At 36.5% G+C, this 18897-nt stretch overlaps 1 protein-coding gene across 2 annotated transcripts in view; it reads right to left on the reverse strand.

Annotated features, from left to right (window-relative positions):
* Positions 1-332: 332 nt before the first annotated feature.
* Positions 333-18897, reverse strand: part of Col4a3bp (collagen type IV alpha 3 binding protein) — a 117062-nt gene continuing 98497 nt past the window's right edge. For both annotated transcript variants that reach the window (XM_004643489.3, XM_004643488.2), the window contains 7 exons: positions 15389-15484; positions 9057-9189; positions 8193-8263; positions 5902-6030; positions 5268-5397; positions 3956-4092; positions 333-2283 (listed from right to left, as the gene is read on the reverse strand). In XM_004643489.3, coding sequence (XP_004643546.1) covers positions 3965-4092; positions 5268-5397; positions 5902-6030; positions 8193-8263; positions 9057-9189; positions 15389-15484 — 687 coding nt within the window. In that variant the 3' untranslated portion in view covers positions 333-2283; positions 3956-3964. The remainder of the gene's footprint in view (positions 2284-3955; positions 4093-5267; positions 5398-5901; positions 6031-8192; positions 8264-9056; positions 9190-15388; positions 15485-18897) is intronic.

Below are 18897 nucleotides of genomic sequence, written 5' to 3' on the forward strand. Positions count from 1 at the left end.
CTAAGGCCAGTACCTTTCCAATTTCACCTCTTCTCAAACCTTTCCACTCTCCTGAACTCACTTCTAAATCTGATTGGGCAGGCAGAATTAACTCCCATAAAGTACCAGTATAGTTAGCTAAAGGTAACATTTATCTTTTCATTCTTTTTTATACAAATATTTTTAATGTAATCATCTTATTTACAGAATAAATTGCAAAAAGTATATCATCACATTTAGTGCAAATGCAACTAATGATAGTTAGATTTTGATACTGCTTTGTAAACTTTCTAAACCTTTGTAAAATATAGTTATCCAATTTAGTTATGAAAGAGTAACTTGTCTTTTTTTTTCACGATGTTACCAGACATGGCAAACAGATACACAGTGGGTGCAGAGACTTATCCTGAAGATTCCCTTCACCCCTATGAGTGAATGAACTGCCCTCCCAAGCCCTCCCATTGTCCCAGCCCAATCCCACAGCTGACTGTAAAATAAAATACACATTTGAGGTATAAACTTTTTTTTTTTTTCCAAACATCACAATATAAAATGTTAACTGGTGAAGTAGTAAACTGGTATGATAATTTGTCTTATTTGCCTTGTTAGTTTAGCATCACCACCATGTAGGCACTTTTCCACATAGTCAGATTATGAATAGCATTTCTCTGTAATAAGGCATATTCCATGCACATCATTTAGAGAAAGGTAAATTAAAAAATAGAAAAGATTTATGGAGCATGAAATCCACGTGCATGTAAAGTAAGTGTATGCTTTCTACATATTTTCTCTCTGTACAGAATAATAAATATCACTACATCTGATGCAAGTAATTCACTTCCAGGATTCTGCATTACTAAGTGATCAGGCTAATCCCATCATTAAATTATCACCTTGCATTCATCTTTAAGACTCCATTGCCATGTAGCCAAATGGAACATATATAGGACATGTTTTATGTGACATGATTTTCTGTTTACAAAATGGGTCTGATTTCTGTGTTTCCAAAGAGATGAATTAGTCAGCAAAGCATCTACAAAATGCCTCTGTCTTATATAAATACACTGGTGTGTACACACAATGAAGATTTGAAGTGGGCAGTCATTTTGACTTCAGTGAGTACCATTCCTTGCCTCAACTCCATGCTTCAAAGTTTTTCAGAGGACTAAAACTAAAAAAGACATTTTACATGTTGAGTTCTTACAGCGACTAAGGAAAGCTGGAATAAGTGGAGTCCTTTTCTGGGCTGTTGAAATCTGTGATCAAGAGGCAAATAGGAGCAACTGCTCAGATTTTCTGTGTATACCTTGCAATGTATCTTTTAAATGGACCCAAACTAGGGTAAGCAAATATGTGTTACAGAATACTAGATACATACATTGAATCAAATGTCGAATTCAAACAGGCCTATTTACCTGAACAAGTATACTGTGTATTTTGTTATCAATTTCAGAAAAACATAAGCTCATTTTATTGTGACCATATTACCAGAAAGCATTCAATACCCACAGAATCTGTATAGATGTTTCTGTCTAGAGGCAGGCAGAGCCAATTTAAGAATTATCAACTGTGTTTATGACAACAACAAGAAGTCTGTAGAACACAATATACAACTAAAAAATACAATGGAAATATAAAGATATCCGGGGAGGTAAAGCTTTTCACTCTTTCTCCATCAGAACCAAGGTTCTTCATAGGAGTAAGATGACAGAAAAGGTAAAAGCACAGGTTACTGACAGCCCTCAGTCATTAAGACACTTACACAACATGAATTGTTATAGAAATCAGCAGCAATAAATTCTATGATTATACAAAGCAAAAAAGTAAAAAAATTCTGGACACAGGCTGCCCGTAGACCTGAAGAAAGCCCCATCTGGACACTGGCACACAGAAAATGTGCATCCCACCTTTTGTGCTTTGCTTTTGTGCACAAAACCTGATAGCATGGAGGGTCTTAGAATGAATCACAGTAAATTAAAAATTTTGAAAAAGTTCCCCAAAATTAAAGCATCAATTCCTAGCTGAGAGTGAGTGTTGATTTTTTTCCTCTTCTAGGAGCAAGCAAATAAAAACATAGCCACACACATGTAGTGGTACATGTATCTACAGCACATGCTGAGCGGGAGATCTACTGGGAGACAGCTAGTGTTAGGTGCTCAGCTTTACTACTGCAGTAGCTCTTCATTTTTGTACACAAGCCCAGGGTGTCGAGTCACAAGGCTGTAGATCCTATGTTCCAGCTTAGGGCATTTAACTTTTTCTTTTTTCTCCAACATGGAATGTCACACAGCCTTGCTTCAGTCACTGCAGAAAAGAAGACAAGTGAAAACCTCAGCTTAACATGATCAGCTGCAAGACTACCATGGGGTCTTCCCACCCATGGAGTATACAAATGGACAAATGGTCTACTGAAATTCTTTTAAGGACTTTTCATCTTTAGAAATGTAAAATTATTTAGCGTTAAAATTATTAACTACATATACCTGAAGTGTATTCCCTAAGAAAGGAAGATAAATTATAAAGAAGTATTTTGAAAATAAGAAAAAAAAATCAAAAGAACAATGTATAACCAGAAATCTCTGGTTTTTTAATCCCATCAACTGGTATTTTCTTTTTAATCATCAATAAAACCATACTATATAATACCATTAATCAAGAACTTAAGAAATTTACTCAAACTGTGGGAGAGAAGTTTGTCTTACACAATAAACGAACAAGCTCAGATCCCTTGTCTAAGTTCTGACATATTTAAAACATGTTTAGACCTCATTAACTTTTTTAAAAAATGTATTTGGTTGTTGCAGGGTCTCCCTATGCAGCTCAGACTTGTGGTGATCCTCCTGCTTTCAGTCTCCCCAGCGCTGGGATTACAGGTGTGTGCAACTATGCCTGGACTCTGGCCGGCTCCACTGAGCTATCTTGCCAGCCCTCCTTAACTCTTTATAAAATTTCTCTAGATGCACTATCAAAAGTTAGTGTATCTCCTGCATCACAATTAAGAGTGCGAACTTTCCTAGGGTTTCAATGAGAGGATCCACATTGACCATGTAATCTTTCAAAGTTTCTGTGAAAAGAAAAAAACAAAACAAAACGCTGTTTTGGGTTACCAAAATTTTTTACTATTTGTTAAAGTCTGAATTTGGATCTCTATCAGAAAGAAGTTCAATCTATAGTGATAACTCAGTTGTCAAATGGCTCTACGGTCAGATTTTCCACTACCCAAATAGTGAAGTTTGACAAAAATCTTAGCGTTGGTAACTGTGGTCAATAATTGAACCAAAGTTCTGATTTGAAAAAACCTGGACAGGCCAAGAGTGAATCATGTGTCATGTCTTGTCACAGGCACAAAAGGCAACGCTGTAGTCTAAGTGCTGCTCTCATGGGTGTAATATACAAACATTATAAAACACTGGTGGACAAAATATGTGAATGAGGGGATACATTTTAAAGTTCTGAAACATGTTAATGTATCACTTAAAAAACCTAAAGATTCCATCTCTTTGCATAACAATGCTCAGTGTTATCATTAGTTGACAGTAAATCTATAGAAGCAACTCAAGTGTTATGGGACAGGTCAATAAATTCTGCAACATTCATATAGCAGATATTTAAGGGATGAGATAGTTTTATAGTTTATATTGGAAGACAGTAAAGATTACTGCTAAGTGAAAAAAGTTGCAAAATAGTAAATGGAATAAATACACTTTTTAAAACACTCAAAATATGTCAGTATGCACTGAAAGGGCTGCAAGAATACACACCAAGAACAACAGTGGGTTTTGGGAAAAGGAAAGAACCCAGGGGATTTGAACTTCTTAAATTCTATAGCTCTGTCCTGGTAGAATTTCATTAAATATTATTTGTTGGAAAAAATAATGAAGGAAGTTTTAAAGGCAACAAACTACAATCCTATTATCTGGAAGCATGCATGAAAGAATAGCAACTACTTTCAACAACTGAATTCAGTGTCCAGTACCTGTTAATACTAGAACAAAATAGGTTTTCCTGCTGTTTTTTCTTGCACATAAAAAGTGAAGCGTTTTAGAAATTTGGGGTACTCTCGCTTTGCCACTGCCCTTAACACTGAGGCTGGTGCCCATCCTCCAGGATTTACTGTAAGATAAAGAAAAATTAATTATATTAAGATATAATGCTCTATATTTATTCCTTTGCCCTTTAAAAATTCCTCATAGCAGAATACTTAGCATGCCTTAAAATTACAACTATTGATTCCTTAACAATAACTGACCAGATGTGATCAGACAGTAAATAAAAAAGCATTTATTATCTTTTTTTAAGCATTTATTATCTTTCACAAATGTTTCTGGTTCCCTAAATGATGTGAAATATTCCTACAGCAACATGCTAAGCTAGTTAAGCTAGATTTATTCATCAATGTCTATATAATTAAATAATAACTTACTTGGGTAGCATTGTTCAAGCATTTTACTTATTTATTTTTTATTGTATTTGGTTGTTACAGGGTAACACTACGAGGCTTAGACTCATGATCCTCCTGCTTTCAGCCTCCCCAGCGCTGGGATTACAGGCATGCACCATTATGCCCGGACTCTGGCCAGCTCATCCCACCCAGGGAGTGGGGCTGGCACGGCATGTGGTGCTGGGGATGAACCCAGGTCCCTGAGCTTGCCTAAGCAAGCATTTTAGTCAGCTGAACTATCTTTTTTTTTTTTTTTGCGGAACCAGGGATTGAACTCAGATCCTTGCTATTGCCAGTCAAGCGCTTAGTCTACTGAGCCATTTCCCCGGCCCCCCCAGCTGAACTATCTTGAGGACCTTCTTTAAGAATTTTATAGAACTGAGTATTTGATTAAAGCAACTGCAATGACAAGGCAGATGCAAATGGGTGTAGTAAGGACCCAACAGATGAAAAAGAGTCCAACAGTACCAGCTACTGAGGACTCAGAGCAGTGATCCAAAAAACTAAATGCCTGACAAAAACAAAAGAAAAACTTATTTCTCTACTGTTGTTTCTATTCTTAGTTATAAATACATTCTATCAAGCAAATATATAACAGAATGGTTCTTAAAACACACATGTGATAGTGACCCAGAGACGAAGTTTTAAAATCACCCTTTCAGCCCCAGCTTCAGAAATTTCATGCACCTGTCTTAGGGTAGGTAAAGTTAAGGCTATTAATTTTAAAATTAATGAGTATTTTAGAAGTCTTCCCCAAATTCTGATATACATTTCTCCAAATTCTCTCTAAAGGATAAAAAATTTAAAAAGGTATCTGGACAAAATTTTCAAAACAAAGCATACATACCATTAGCTACATAGGTAATCTTGCATAGAATGTTTTCCCTGCTTATCTCCTGGTTTCCCTCTGGTGGGCTTACCAACGTCTGACAAATGATAGCAACATTTATTTTGGCACGAACACATCGGTTGTTTAGCTGCCAAAGCAAATAAAAACAAAAGTGTACCAGTGTAGCAGATAGTCACCATTTTGTAACTTCTAGTGGCCTAATACTATATTAGTTTAATCAAAACCATAGCTCTTATCAAGATATCCAACAAAATTTTATAAGCACCAATAAATAATAACTTACAAAACTGATTTGACACCAGGATTATCCCTCTAAGTGAAGCTAAATCAAAGCAGAAACTAGTTTTGGAGTACTTAATAACAGCTTGAGAGGTAACCGGTAAGTAGTTTACAGATTCCAGCTACCCTTTCAGCTACCTGACCAAAACTCGAACAGAAGACAACCCTGGTGGGATGTTCTCAGCCCTGACTGTTGGGCTCAGACAATACATGAGCAGAACAATGTTCTACAATCAATCTAACATGATGCAAAAACCAAGAAACATTATCAAACCAAGTACCTTTGTCTGGAGGAAGGGAGTATTTACCCGCTTTGCCCTGTACTGTGTATGTAGCTTTACACTGTACTTACAGGAGCACTGTCATGATCCACAGAAAAATTGCAAACTATCCAAGTTTCAGGGTCATTTTCAGTCAAGGCTGGTATCTTTCGAATAGCAGAAAGATAAAGTACATCTCGTTGAGAAGCAGGCCATACCCTCTGTGGAAAAATTAAAACTTCTGAAAATCTGAATTACTTTTTATGCAAATGTCACACAGGATCAAAACCAAAACAAGTGTAAAACGAATTAAGTGTCTTTGAAGATAAAAACTGTCAAATTTCACACGGAAAGCATCAGATAACACATACCAAAGGATTAATTAATATGCATTACCAATGGCTTTCAGAACAACAGAATCAAAGGACTAATAGTCTAATTTTTCTTTTGAATTACAGAAAATTTACCATTTTAACCATTTTTTTAATGTTCAGCTCAGTGGCACTGATTATATTACAATGCTATGTGACCATCACTAATATCTATTTCTGAAATTCATCTTAACCCCAAACAGAAACTCTGATCTGCTCCCCATCTTCACAGTACAGTGTAATGTTCTATAGAGACTAAAAGACTCCTTATAACATATTGGAAAGAATTCAAAATCATTAGATGAAACATTTCAACATTAAAGTACATGCAGAAAAACGTGTGGAAAAGACATGTAACTTAGGTCTCTGATAACTGAGACTACCTTCTTTTAAATAATAAAAATAAAATTTTATCTTTTTAAAGTCATTTTTACGTGGGCATCTGGCACATGGAACTGATCTTAGCCTTTATTATGAGGTTTTTTGATTACTGAGTGCAATAAATAGCCAATAACTCAATGTCACCACCAAATACACCATTTGCAAAATAAAATGGTTCATCTTTTAAATTAAAGCAGTATTAGGCAAGCGCATGTGAAGTGACACAAACGCAATGGCTCCACTCCACTTCGAGAAGGGACTAGTGCAGTGCTATGCTCACAGCCCAGGTGTAAGAGAGTGCGGATGGGTGAGGGCAGCTGGAGAGCACAGCAGGACCTTATCTCAATCATGAAGGAAAAACAGAAGGAGCCAGACACGGTGGGGCACACCTGTCTCCCAGCGACACGGCTGACCAAGGCAGGAAGATTATGAATTTGAGGCCAGCTAGGGTAATTTAACAAGACTCTGCCCAAACCAAACCAAACCAGGCCTAGGGTGAAGCTGAGTGGCAGAGTACTGGTCTATCTACCTAAGGTCCTGAATTTGGAAAAAAAGGAATCATGAATACATATCTACAAGGCTTACAATAAGAATGACTTAAACATCAGGAGACAAGCAGCTTTCTTAAGGATATTATAAAAGAAGTAAAATTTAAACAGAAATATACTGTATAGTATCATTTAATTTTGTAGAAAACATTATTCCAGAGCAATTTGTTCATTTAAAGAACCAGCAAGTAATTTTAACTTAAATTTTGTTATATATGACATGTTATTTTAATAATTTTAGCTTTCAAACCTAATACTGAAATCTCTTCTCTACCTACTGTTTACCTACTGTTTATATATTCAGGGTGTTCCCAGAACAATTATGTTCAGGTAACAGTTTTTTTGATTCTAAATTATTGATGATTTGTCTTTACTACAAATACAGGGCAATCAATTTATACTTTTTTTTTTTTTTGTGGTACCAGGGATTGAACTCAGGACCGTGTGCTTGCCAGGCAGGTGCTTATGCTGCTGCGCTATCTCTCTGGCCCAATCAATAGATAGTTTAACATTAAATTTTAGATTTCATATTAATTCCAAAACCAATTTTGGGATCACACAATTTCTACTGTACATTTCTTGAGTACCTACCTGGTGAAATGAAGCATAGTTCATAAGTCACAGTGTATGTGTGCTCTAGTTTAGGACCAATGTCTCAGAGGTTATGATCAGCAACTTTCCTTGGTGCGAGTTAATTCACTTAGATCACTTTCATATCACTTAGTGTCAACACAGGCTAATGCTACATGTTTCCTGACCTTTATTACTGCTGTCACAGGAAGTACAACTGGTAACTATAATGTAATAACTACAAAGCATAGACATAGAGTAGTAAACAGTTTTCTGAAGGCTGTTCCTAGACTTACACTGTGCATAAAGAATATGAAGCTTGAACGCTTGTTTTTAGACTGTATTTTAGATTCTTGCCAGAATTTTCTGCTCTACATGAACTGACAAAATTTTCAAATACACAATATTCATGAATTAATAGTCTTTCAATCATCTATATTCCTGTCAAATTTTATTCTATGTCAGAGTCTGAATTACACTGGCACCTTTTGGATAGATGATGAAACTATTTACCTTGTGCGTCTGATAAACGATGATTGCATTATCAGCTAATGTTTCCACCACATGAAAGTTTTCTACAGTTGCTGAAATGAAGACAAAAATATTAGGAGCCAAAGATACCACAGCCTTTTCCTAGAAAGTGCTGAAGTTATTTATGTTGAAAGTCAATTACAACTGCACTTTATGGGAAAAAGGAACAAGATTCCACCCCACCTAAGCTAAATGCAAATGGAAGCTAGTTCACCTCCGAGCTACAGATCTACTTTCACTCTGCAGATGGTGGCTGTGAAGTCAGATCACCAGGATGGAAATCTCACTTTGTTTGGCCCAGTATTCATCTTTTACAGCAAGAAAGCAATTCTAATCACTGCTACATTACTCAGGGTCAAATAAATCCCAAATGTAACAGCTCATTCTTCTTCCTAGTTTAGTAAAGTTAAACTTGTTCCACTTAGGGGCTTGCATGTGTGAAACAGGAATGCCAAACTACCAATAATAAACATCTTCTGATGTTCAGAAGTATTTGCATTTATGAAACTTGCTGTCTAAGAGAAATATACATTGAGAATAACTTTTGACCCCTGGAAGATTTATCTAGAACTTAAACATGGAAACAAAACAGTAGACATAGTACACGGGCAAGCATTTTGAACAAAATGTATGGGGCTGAGGATGTAGGCAAGAGGTAGTATCCATTTCAAGCATGTACAAGGCCAAAAGTTCAATTCCCCACACTGCAATCAATCAAAGATACATGATCCTCAGGATATTTCCTATGTCAACTTTGTAAAGTATAGATCAGATGTAGAAAACAAGGTTGAGTTTGCTATTAAATATAAAACAGTAAAAGATTAAAATGTATTAATAACAGCTTACTTTCCCAGTCATTTCGAACATCAACATTCCAAAAATAATTGCAGACTTCATGTCCTGTAACACCTTTAACTGAATGAGTAGCTTTCAAAGGATCCAGAACAATCCCATTTTCTTCTACTTCTCTTCTGTATACCTAAAAAAAAAAAAAAAAAAAAAAAAAAAAAAAAAAAATTAGCTGTTTGAAAAATCAAAGCCCTAAAGTACAAATTTTAAAGTATATATTTGAACATAGGTTTTTTTTTTTTTTTTTTTTTTTTGTGGTACCTGGGATTGAACTCAGGACCTTGCACTTGCCAGGCAAGTGCTTACTCTACTGAGCTATCTCCCTAGCCCCATGCTTTTTCTTTTACTTATGAAAATGTAAGTTTTGCTCAGAGAAAAATTTCAAATTAATGGACAACAAAAAAATTTTTCCTTTTTATTATTTTCTTTTCAACATACAAGGTCTTGCTATATAGCCCAGGCTGGTCTTGAACCTGCTGTGTATATCAAGCTGGATTCAAACTCATTATCTCCTGATTCTGCCTCCCAAGTGCTGGGTAATCCCCATACTTGGCTACAAAAAGTACTCAAAAGACAAATCAGAGGTAAATGTCAACTATGAAAAACATGTATAATAGTGAATGGAATACAAATTCTAAATAAATGTATTACACTAGCTATTTTTTCCCATAATTTTATTGATAAACAAATAGCAATGAGACAATTTTAAATCAAATTGGTAGGACAATTTCAATAAATACACTAGCTATTATTTACCAAATATTCTAAAAAATTATTTAATATACTCAAAAAGTTAAATTAAGCCTAGAAGAATGAAGGATGCTAATTTAAGCTGCTTTGTTCAACGCTAAATCCCTAGGGTTTTATTTAGAACAGAATTAGAATTAGAAACACAGTAGGCACTCAATATTTGTTGAATCAGACACGGAAAACTAAAATGGCAAAGAGATTATAAACACATGCTTTAAATATTGAAGCTATATACTATCAGTGCTGAATAAAATTATTTTTCCAAATTTTAGTTCTGTATTTCATAGAACTGTGTGATAAATTCTTTTAAGAAATCAAGGATGCTATCACAGGGTGAATGTGCCTTCAATTTATGAAGCCAGACAAAATCAGGCATTTCACATAGTTTCTCTTTCACAGTCTGTCTTGCTAAATTACAATGCTTTTTATTCACATTATGGGAACCACCAGTTTAACAATGGCCCAAACTGGAAGTTCTAGTCTTCCGATTTCCATCCTCCCACTACACATAGTGATTAAGCTTACACCGAATCTCTGAAGGCATCCAGAAAGCAGACTTTTGCATCCTTGCTTACCTGTTCAAGGTGGGCTTTCATTTCCTTGTGCCTGACTCCTGGAATGGTGGCCTTGATCTTTAGTTTCTTTCCTATCTATTTAATCTTCCTAAAATGATGCTTTGCAGGCAGTAGCTAACCTACTGCTATGCTCCTTAGTGGGCTGCTTTATGCTGTCCATAATCTAGCTGCAGTTTCTTTCTAATGATTTTGGCCCATAGAAACACTTTTTTCTACACCTCAATCCAGGTGGATAAGACTTAATCTAGACCATATTATTCCTTGTTCATCTTCACTCCTTCACTTTCTCATTCCCAATTTGACTGAATGGTGAATACACAAGGAGGAAAAAGGCAGGCTTACCTGACAGTCTTCTTTGTGTCCTCTTGGTCTGCTTTGGAATCTTATGCCCAGGAAGGACCTATGACTATCTAGCTATGCGGGCAGCATCATGTTTAATTCTGGGCTGACACATTAGCAAGCTTTTGTGACAATGACCTAAAGCCAGTTAGCTTATCAAATTATAGCTAACATTCTGGTAGCTCATTTGTTTGCCTTTCTTACATGTTAAGTGTTCTCTGTCTAAGAAGAGAGAAAATCTCAGCATCAGTATGTATGCCATTTACCAAAAATAATTTTGGTCAACATGGCCTAGGCAAAAAATCTTGAATAGAAAATTTGCTTTCACATGTCTGCTATCATTTGTTGTCTAAGTGATCTCAACCTCATCTTTGTCACAAACTTGTTTCCATTTCCAGATGGAGTTCAAATGTTTTTCCTCACTGTAAAACACTACTTCAAACCACAGAATACTCTTAGCTAATTTTATACTGCACTTACGTCCATTCTTCATTCACTACATGACTAGATGGAACCAAGTACAGCATCTTCTAAAAATGTCAATATCCTCTTTTTTCAAGTAAAATTTTAGCTTAGAGTGGTCTGACTAAATACCCATATATCTTTAGCATAGGGCTTTGGGCATGAGGTAACTAAAATTCAACACTGTTTCTGTATCTCCCACCTCTTGTTCTTATTCTCTATTTTTTCTATTTTAAGGATCGCAACAATATTAGATAACCAGACATCAAATGAGAGAGAAGAAAATCATTTCACTGAGAGAAAGGACAAGGAGTGAGGTACAGACCAAAGAGGAAGAGAAGCAAAGTGACATCTGGGTATAATACTCAGGGTATTAAAGTATAAGACAAAAGGAAATAGCCATCAGCTAACTGTGCTGTTACAGCTAACCCCCAAACTCCATTTTCTCCATGGCTGAGACAAAACACAATGGTTTTGTAAAGAAGCCAGTAAAAGTAATACAAGAAAAGAAAAAGATAGCTTCTTTCTCAGTATCTGGTGCTTTTCAATTGTATGTAGTAGCTTTTATTTATTTATTTTTATTCTTTTTCATTTTATGTATTCGGTATAGGGTCTCACTATGCAGCTCAGACTCGTAGTGATCTTCCTGTTTTCAGCCTCCCCAGTACTGGTGTTACAGGTGTGTGCCATGGAGCCAGCAAGGCATGTGGTATTGGGGATTGAACTCTGGTCCCTGTGTTTGCCCAAACAGGTCTGCTGAGCTATCTCACCAGCCCTTACATTTTTATTGTGATTAAGCTGTGGAAATGCATAGTACAAACCTATGAACCATCTACAATTAGGTATATGCATATTAAAAAATGTACTAGGGTCTAAAGGATTTTTCAGGTGAAATGCTGGCTTTATTACCAAACTCCCTCCTGCTGTCTCCATGTACTTGAGAAGAACACATTCTTACTTTGAAAAGAAACAACACATAGTTGCTTGACTCTAGTCTTTTTTCTTGCTTCAAACTGTTGTTTTTGATAAATTTAACTAGCACTGACTTGGCAGGATCAATGGACTTGTTTTGTGATGCCTTTGTACTTTCTTTTTTCTTTACTACCTGAGGAAGTTCTTCACCTCTCTGTTCTCTTTGCCAGGCTTTCTCAAGCTTTCATAGCTTCTTTGCTTGAAATTAAGATCTGTGAGAAGCATATACTGCCTGAGATTATGCATGGCTAACATTTACTTCGAAAGCATTTGCTAATGTCTATGTCTATCATAAGCTGTTTCTTTTTGCTAAGATTTTGGTGCTCCACAATCTTGCTGAATTGAAGAGATTCTTGCTGTGTTCTTCCTCATCCATCATAGCAAAGCCATTTCAGCTTTTGGTCTATTTTAATTTCTTCCTCTGAACATGTACTATTTTTTTTTTTTTCCAGATTTCATTGATTTTTGTTTTCTTTAAACCTGTTTTTAAAAACTTTTTCAGCAAAGGACAGGCCATTCAAATCCACATCACAGGAAGTTAATTTTTACTGGAAGCTATAGCAAGAGCCTTCTGTTTCTTTTTTAACATTTTATTTTTTTAATGTATTTAGTACAGGATCTACAGGGTCTCACTACACAAATAAGACTTGTAGTGATCCTCCTGTTTTCAGCCTGCCAAGTGCTGGGCTTACAGACCTGCACTACCACGCCCAGTCTCAATTGGCATCTCAGTGTGCCCTGGGGGCAGGGCCAGCACGGCACACCTGGGATCAAACCCTGGTCTCTGCATCAGCCTAAGCAGGTGCTTTCATCCACTGAGCTACCTGGCCGGCCCATAAGAGCCCTCTGTGACTGAGAACCTACCTATGTTGCACAGATGGATATTTTCACCCTTACCACTGAGCTACTACTATGCAGCAACATTTTTGCTGGATTTTCTCTATCTGTGGTTTTTTTTGTTTTTTGGTTTGTTTTGGTCAGAACCAGGGATTGAACTCGGGCCCTTGCACTTGCCAGGCAAGCGCTTATTCTACTGAGGACCCGGACCCTCTCCATCTGTGTTCATTGTTTAAAAAAAAAAGAGCCTTCTTTTTCTTTTCCAACTTTTTTTATTGTTTGTCTCTAAAAACTGCTTCCAAAAGACCAGTTCATTAATTTTTCTGCACTTTCTGTAAGAGCTGGAAACACTTTTTTTTTTTATCATTTTGCTTGCCTTTTTTTTCTTTCTTGAATAACCTGCAAAAGCTGACTGTATTTAGCAGCTCTAATCTGTTCACCCTCCTCTCACTTCAGTTTCCCCATCATCTCCTCACTTACTCCATCGTTACCATGTACGGATCTCCTCTTCTCTCTTCATCTCCATTAGAGGAAGCTAAATATGCTTCAACATCCATGTCCAAGCATTTTTTTCTTTTTAGTTTCTGTAGAATATTGTGACTCCTTCATAGTCAGTCTCCTCCCTAGCAACCTCACTGCTGATGTCCCTACTGCAGCAGGGGGGAACTGTTCTGGAATTTACACTGCTGGACCCACCACCTCCTTAGTTTTATGAAAGAACAATTACTTTCAAATTCTAGCCATCGCAATCCTCATAAATTTTACTTGCTATTTCAGGAGAATCACAGACCACTGCTGCACAGTGTACTTCCAGTTATTTGAACTGATAATCTCTTTAGTTTTTCTCTAGAGGTCCAATGTTCTTCAGCAGCATCTGCAGGGATTCTTAGTACCTCTAATGTCCTTGAACTTGCTCTTCCTTCACCTTCTCCTTTCCAAACTCTGAAGGGTATATAGCATTACAGAAAATTAACACTTCTTTGGGCATAACTGTGTTGAACAGGGTCAGTAAATCTTTTCCCTTTAATCTACCCAGTCCATGTTGCAAACTGTTACTCAACATGCAATCTCATCAGCCCAAGGAGCATCTTTATCAAATCCTGTTCAAGCATGCTCAAGCTCAAGACCAGGTTCCTCTGGAAATAAATCTGCCAAATCATCTTTGTTTTAGTTTTTATATTTCCTTATCTCTTGCAAGATTAGGGCCACTGGGCCAGGGAGATGGCTCAGTGGGATAAGCGCTTGCCTGGAAAACACAAGGGCCTCAGTTCAATCCCCGGTTCCACAAAAAAAAAAAAAAAAAAAAAAAGATTAGGGCCACTGTCACGTTTACCATCTCCCAATCCTCATTTCTATCACCAGATGAAGCTCTAAAACCTGTGACTTCACCTTTAGACTCCTCACCGTTTCTATCTCACCACAACTGTCTGAATTTCCCTCCACAGCACCTTGGTCAGCGACTTTACTACCACTGTGTCCTTGCTATTATGAATGGAACCAAGTTTGTTTTTTCCTTTTGTTGTACAACAGCTTGAGAGATTTCACAGTTCTAGAGGTCTCTTGGTCTACTATCTTTCCTTTTCCTTTGGAAACAAAGACTGTACTATGTGCAACAATGGCTCTCTTTCGCCCTCCTTTTATACTTCCTTGCGTAAGTTTTTGCTGTCTTTTCTGGGATTTATTTCTGAACCATCTTCACAAAGTTATATAGGGTTTCATTTACTGAATTCTTTCAGAATTACTTATATTTATTTTTATTTTCAGGATCATTTTGATTAATTTTATTTTTCTCCCCACCTTTTTTTTTTTTTTTTTTTTTAATGTATTTAGTACAGGGTCTTCAGGGTCTCATTACACTGATGGGACTCCTACTGATCTTCCTGTTTGCAGCCTCCCAAGCACTGGAATTACAGGTATGTGCCACTATTCCTGGCTCATCATTTCTTGTTTGGATGACATTATCAAAGTCCTACTGAGAATTGTTCAAAGAATCCACATAAGTCTTGGGTCTTAGTCTCACATGGAAGCTCAGAACTTATTTTTATTTATTTATTTTTTTCTGCATTTTAGGAAAGGGTCTACAGGGTATTCACGGTCTCATTACTAGATCGGACTTGAAGCGATTTTCCTGTTCACAGACTCCCAAGTGCTGGGATTACACCCAGTAGTCTCAACTGCCATCTCAGCATGCCCTCGGGGGCAGCACCAGGGAGTGAACTTCAGGCCTCTGTGCCTGCTTGCAGGTGCTTTAATGTGCTGAGCTATTTGGTCAGCCCTCTCAGAATTTATGTTAAAGTAATCTGAAAATGTAATCTTCATTCTTATTGACAGTAATAACAATATCACAAAAATAAAGCTGCACTTAGCAATATGTAACATTTCAATGGGGATTACCTTCATTTCTCCTTCTTCTACAACCAACTGCCAATTGGCATCTCCACCTACATCCTGCAATGAGTAAGTCATATGGTTTTGTACCACCTCTTCAACCTTGGAAAAAAAAAAAAAAAAAAAAGCCATGAGAATCTACACCCAACAGTTGTGTTATAACATCTCAAATAAAATGGTATTCAGTTAACTGCTATTCAGAAATGGTGCCCTGAGAAAGCTCAGGTTATCAGGTTTTACCTAGTGTTGAAGAACTCAGTCTGCATTCCAGGTTAACAGAGGGAGAAGTGCAGGGAAGGAAAATGTTTCACTCAAGTAACACAGATTGTAGTCACTATCAAGTGACCAAAATAAGAACTTTTTAAAAAAGTGAAACACTATCCTTTACTATGAAACACACAGATGATATCTTAAAGTGTAAAATCATGCATTACTATAGTTAAGAGGAACACAAAAGAAATAATTTAATCCACTGTTCCTATATTGAAGACTATGCAGAGATATCAGAAAGTGTGCTATATGTTAAAGACTTGCCCACAGAAAGGTGACAACTTTCCTTATTTCACTATATACCTCTTTCATCATGAACACTACAGACAGACTAAAGATACACAAACCTCTCATTTGATTTTAATATTACTGTTCTAAATTCTTTTAAGTAGAGTGCTAATATATCCAAGTACTTACACACACACATATACAATCACCTTCTAGTACATTCTTTCAGTTTCTTATTTTCTCCCCTGATCGTGCATGTGCATTTTTGCATGTGGGGAGTGCTGGGGATTAAAACCAGAGCTTCCCACCAACTTCCCTCCTTAACAAGAGCTGTAAATTCAGTGACACTAAATTTATATTTAAATTTAAATGCAATTTTTCCTCTTCTCTATCATTAACTACCCTAAATAAGCAAATAAAGTGAATACATATTTCATATTCCCAGAGTTTTTCATTTTCTTTAAGCCTTCATGAAAGAATTCTTTGCAAAGTTTCCCAATTTCAAATAAAACAGAACTGAAAGGATAAAGACTGTGTCAACAAAATGTTATATAATACATTAAAAGCAGAATTAGAAAATACATACATTATACTTGCATTTTAAAACTTATTCCTAAAATTACTGTCTGCCCTATTTTGAAACAGAAACTCTGATGATGATTAAAACTGGCTACACAATTTCTCTATAGTAAAGAACAGATCAGTAGTGACGTGTGCTACCATACCATGTTTCCTTGCTCCTGGAATGCATTTCTGGTTAATGAAGGTATGTATTTTGAGTGTCTTCCAACTTGACAATCATAAAAAACTTTTTGATAAAAATATTAATGCTGAGATTCTATCATCTATTGTTTTTTACTAATATTTTATTCCTTTTAGACAATGAGAGAGATGTTATGTTTGAGATTTTAAAGAAATTTAAAAATTTAGCACCACATTCTGTATTTTACAAAACCTTAACTAGAAAGCACAAATTCATAGATAAACCTGTATGCTGCCTAGATAAACTGACATGCCTCTTTAACTTTGAAATTTGCTTTGAGAGAAGTATGGTTAACATGGGACTACAAGTTACAAATTAACCTGGTTCTCCAAAGAGGAAGAATAGTGCTACTTTGATTCAATTCTGTCATAATGTGAGTGGAAGAATGTTTTATTTTCTTTAGGTCTCAAGAGCTTAAACGAAAGAAAAAAACTTTAGATTTTTTTTTGAGTAAGCACTGGTGAGAAATGATGAGTTAACAACACCTATGTTTATTACGAGATGAGAGGCAGAAAGAGCTGCTAACCAGAAATAAATCCTACTTTTAATGGGTTACTTGGGTAGAAGCATGTAAAGAGAGTATTATTCTGTTAAAACAGAATTTGGTTTAAAAGAATTGTTTTCTGGGGCTGGGGAGATAGCTCAGTAGCATAAGTTCTTGCCTGGCAAGTGCAAGAGCCTGAGTTCAATCCCTGGTTCCACCAAAAAAAAAAAAAAAAAAAAAAATTAAAAGAAAAAAGAATTGTTTTCTTTTGCTTTTATTATTTAATTTTTTAACGTATTTAGTAGAGGGTCTACAGGGTCTCACCACAGATATCAGACTCACAGTGATTCTCCTGTTTTCAGCCTCCCAAGCTCTGGGATTACAGGTACGCACCACCACGCCCAGTCTTAACTGCCTCCTCAGTGCGCCCCCGCGGGTGGGAGTGGGGCTGGCATGACAGCCGGGGATTGAACCCTGGCGAGTCTGGCCACTGAGAGTCCGCTTAGCTATCTGGCCAGCCCTGTTTTTTTTTTAATTTCAGACAAGGTCTTACTAATATATTCCTGGCTGGTCTTGAACTTGCTATATAGTGAAGTGTGGCCTGAAACTTGTACCAATCCTCCTGCCTCAGCCTCCTGAGTGCTGGGATTATAGGTGTGTACCACTGTGCCTGGCTAGTTTAAAAGAATTGTAGTGTCATTTAGTTTACTTGTTGTGGAACTATGCAGATAATTATATTTTGTTCCTGAATTAGGTATTTCTAATATTTGGGCAATAAGATCTTCCTGATTTTTTTTTTTTTTTCCTGGTGGAACCGTGATTTGAACTCAGGCCCTTGCGCTTGCCAGGGAAGCACTTATTCCACTGAGCATCTCCCCAGCCCCCAGGTCTTCCTGATTTATGTCCAAAAGAAACTAGATTCCTCAAATACAAAGCAACAGGAGGTAGCACAAGTTAAACAGTACACAGAAAGCAGGATTAACAGTCTTTCTAAACAGATTAAAATGGAATTACTACAACAATTACTACTGCATCAATGCAAAAGCAGTTTTAAAATATTGTCTTTATTTGAAAAAGTCCAACAAAGAAACAAGATTTATTCTGTGCTATGTTCCTAGAAAATCACAAAAACAGACATACGAAATTATTGTGCAAAACTTTTGCAAAGCTTATCTCCCTTTTAGTGGTACCGGTAAAAAGGAGCAGTGACACAGATAGGAGCTCAATGAAATGGATTTCATGTGCATGTAGTAGAACATAAAGTACCCAGTGTGAGTACAGAAGCAGTGACCTAAGCACGTGACCATGCTGACACTTCGTATCTAAAGATCTGCTCACTTTATAGTGTAGTTAGGACTGTATGTCAAAAAGATGTGGCACATAAAGGACTATTAGGTTTGCTAAGAATAAACACAAGCCAAATTTACTGTTACATTAGACTCATACTTTTATATTCCAGGAAAAGGTCTTATCAGTAACATCTGCTATCACTCAAGGGGAAAACAAAACAAAAGACTGCATCAAAATCACCGAAGTAGGCCAAGTGTGCTTGTTTTGATTAGGTTGAGCATAACTCTAATAGTCATACCCTTGGTTTTTATGAGCCTGCAAACAGCTGAAATGAGCTCATCCATGCAGCACCTTTGTACCAAAGAACTTTGAAAAAATGCAGATAAATGATTGATGATGTAGAGTGTGCCTAAGGAGAGTCACATGGAGAGAAAACATTCTCTCAAGCTTTCACAGAGAGCACATTGGCCAAGCAATGGC

Source organism: Octodon degus, unplaced genomic scaffold (assembly GCF_000260255.1).
Source record: "Octodon degus isolate 3935 unplaced genomic scaffold, OctDeg1.0 scaffold00177, whole genome shotgun sequence".
Classification (NCBI taxonomy): domain Eukaryota; kingdom Metazoa; phylum Chordata; class Mammalia; order Rodentia; family Octodontidae; genus Octodon; species Octodon degus.